General features: G+C 39.5%; 1 protein-coding gene across 1 annotated transcript; it reads left to right on the plus strand.

The window, feature by feature from the left end:
• The first annotated feature begins 685 nt into the window (after positions 1-685).
• On the plus strand, positions 686-1,405 carry LOC143855958 (uncharacterized). Its single transcript, XM_077366002.1, has one exon. It carries the CDS (start codon positions 686-688, stop codon positions 1,403-1,405), a length of 720 nt encoding a protein of 239 aa, XP_077222117.1.
• Positions 1,406-1,676: the final 271 nt, after the last annotated feature.

A 1,676-nucleotide genomic window follows, 5' to 3' on the forward strand; every position in this document is an offset into this window, starting at 1 on the left:
ACTTGAATTTTCATCTTCTAGATACCATTGGAACACCCTAGAAACCTTTAGGATCGCGATTCAACTTCAGAATTCCTTCAACAAGGCGAAACCTACCTTAAAATGCACAGATGCCTAATCCTAGGTGGAATACGGACTCGAAACTTGACAAACTACCGAATCTTTTACTTTTTTAAAGTGTAGCAAAATAGGGTGTCTACGCAACCACAGGTAAATCAGTTGAATGCTATGCAATCTAGTTTGCCACAATACGACCCTGCGAATCAATGCATTACGGTTTATGCTTTGAGAAGTGGAAAAGAATATCACAAAGAGGAGGTCAACACCGAACCTTCTAAAAATGTGCAAGATCTTCCAAAAGAGGTAAGTGAAGAACCTTCCTCCACAGGCTCAAAAGAGGAGCCCAAACAGATAAGTACAGAAGAGGTACTTCTCCCCCTACACGAGATTTCATTCCTAAAGCTCATTTTCCAAGGAGACTTGCTAATAATAAAAAGGTAGATTAAATTGATAAAGTTTTTAATATTTTTAAACAAGTGCATGTGAATATTCCTTTGCTTGATGCGAATTTTAAGTTCCCACATATGCTAAAGTTTTGAAAGATCTATGTACACAAAAGAGAACAACGAATGTACCCAAGAAAGCTTTCTTGGCCGCAAACGTTAGTTCTATTTTGTCCCATCAAATGGTAGCAAAATATAAGGACCCGGGATGTCCCACTATATCATGTACTGTTGGAAACACTCAAATTGATCATGCCTTGTTAGATTTGGGAGCTAGTGTAAATCTCATACCGTTTTCGGTTTTCAAGCAATTAGGACTAGGTGACCTCAAACCTACCACCGTCACACTCCAATTGGCGGATAGATCCATTAAAGCACTAAAAGGTATGGTTGAGGATGTCCTAGTAAAAGTGGGAGATTTTCTATTTCCTGTTGATTTTGTTGTGTTAGATACGGAACCCGTTGCTAATATCAATGATCAAATTCCTATCATCCTTGGTAGGCCATTCCTTCATACTAGCAACGCTTTAATTAATTATAGGAATGGCCTAATGAAACTCTCTTTTGGAAATACATCAGTAGATTTTAATGTGTTTCGCTTAAGTAAGCAACCCAATTTTCATGAAGAAATCAATATGTTGCAGTCCTTTCCTGAAGATATCAGGACTAATTTTGAAATCAATTTTGATGCAGGTTTTCAAGAATGCTTGGAGGAGCTTGGAGGTGATGGAGGAAGCGATTTCTTTGCCGATGCATGTGCCATTCAAAATGTGGAGCCCGTTGGACCACTCGCAACATCTCTTCCAAAGCCATCAATCGAAGAAGCCCCAAAGTTGGAGTTGAAGCCCTTGCCTTTTCATTTACGTTATGCTTTTTGGGTGATAATTGTACTTCGCCTGTAATAATTGCCGCGGACCTAACCTCCACTCAAGAGGAGGAACTCCTTAAATTACTAATAGATAACAAGGAAGCCATATGTTGGACAATGGCCGACATCAAAGGAATTAGCCCTTCGATTGTGCAACACTACATCAACCTCATTGACGGTTCCAAACCTTCAAGGGAACCTTAAAAAATGGCTAATCCTGTGATGAAGGAAGCCATCCACAAAGAGATCTTAAATGGTTAGATAACGGGGTCATATATCCCATCTCAGATAGCCAATGGGTGAGT

This window comes from Tasmannia lanceolata, unplaced genomic scaffold (genome assembly GCF_043159265.1).
Source record: "Tasmannia lanceolata isolate RefF3 unplaced genomic scaffold, GAP_Taslan_0.1 ptg000023l, whole genome shotgun sequence".
NCBI lineage: Eukaryota > Viridiplantae > Streptophyta > Magnoliopsida > Canellales > Winteraceae > Tasmannia > Tasmannia lanceolata.

What these genes read in the sequence shown, in the direction of transcription:
- LOC143855958 (XM_077366002.1), top strand. Translation starts at nt 686, where the DNA reads ATGGTAGCAAAATATAAGGACCCGGGATGTCCCACTATATCATGTACT.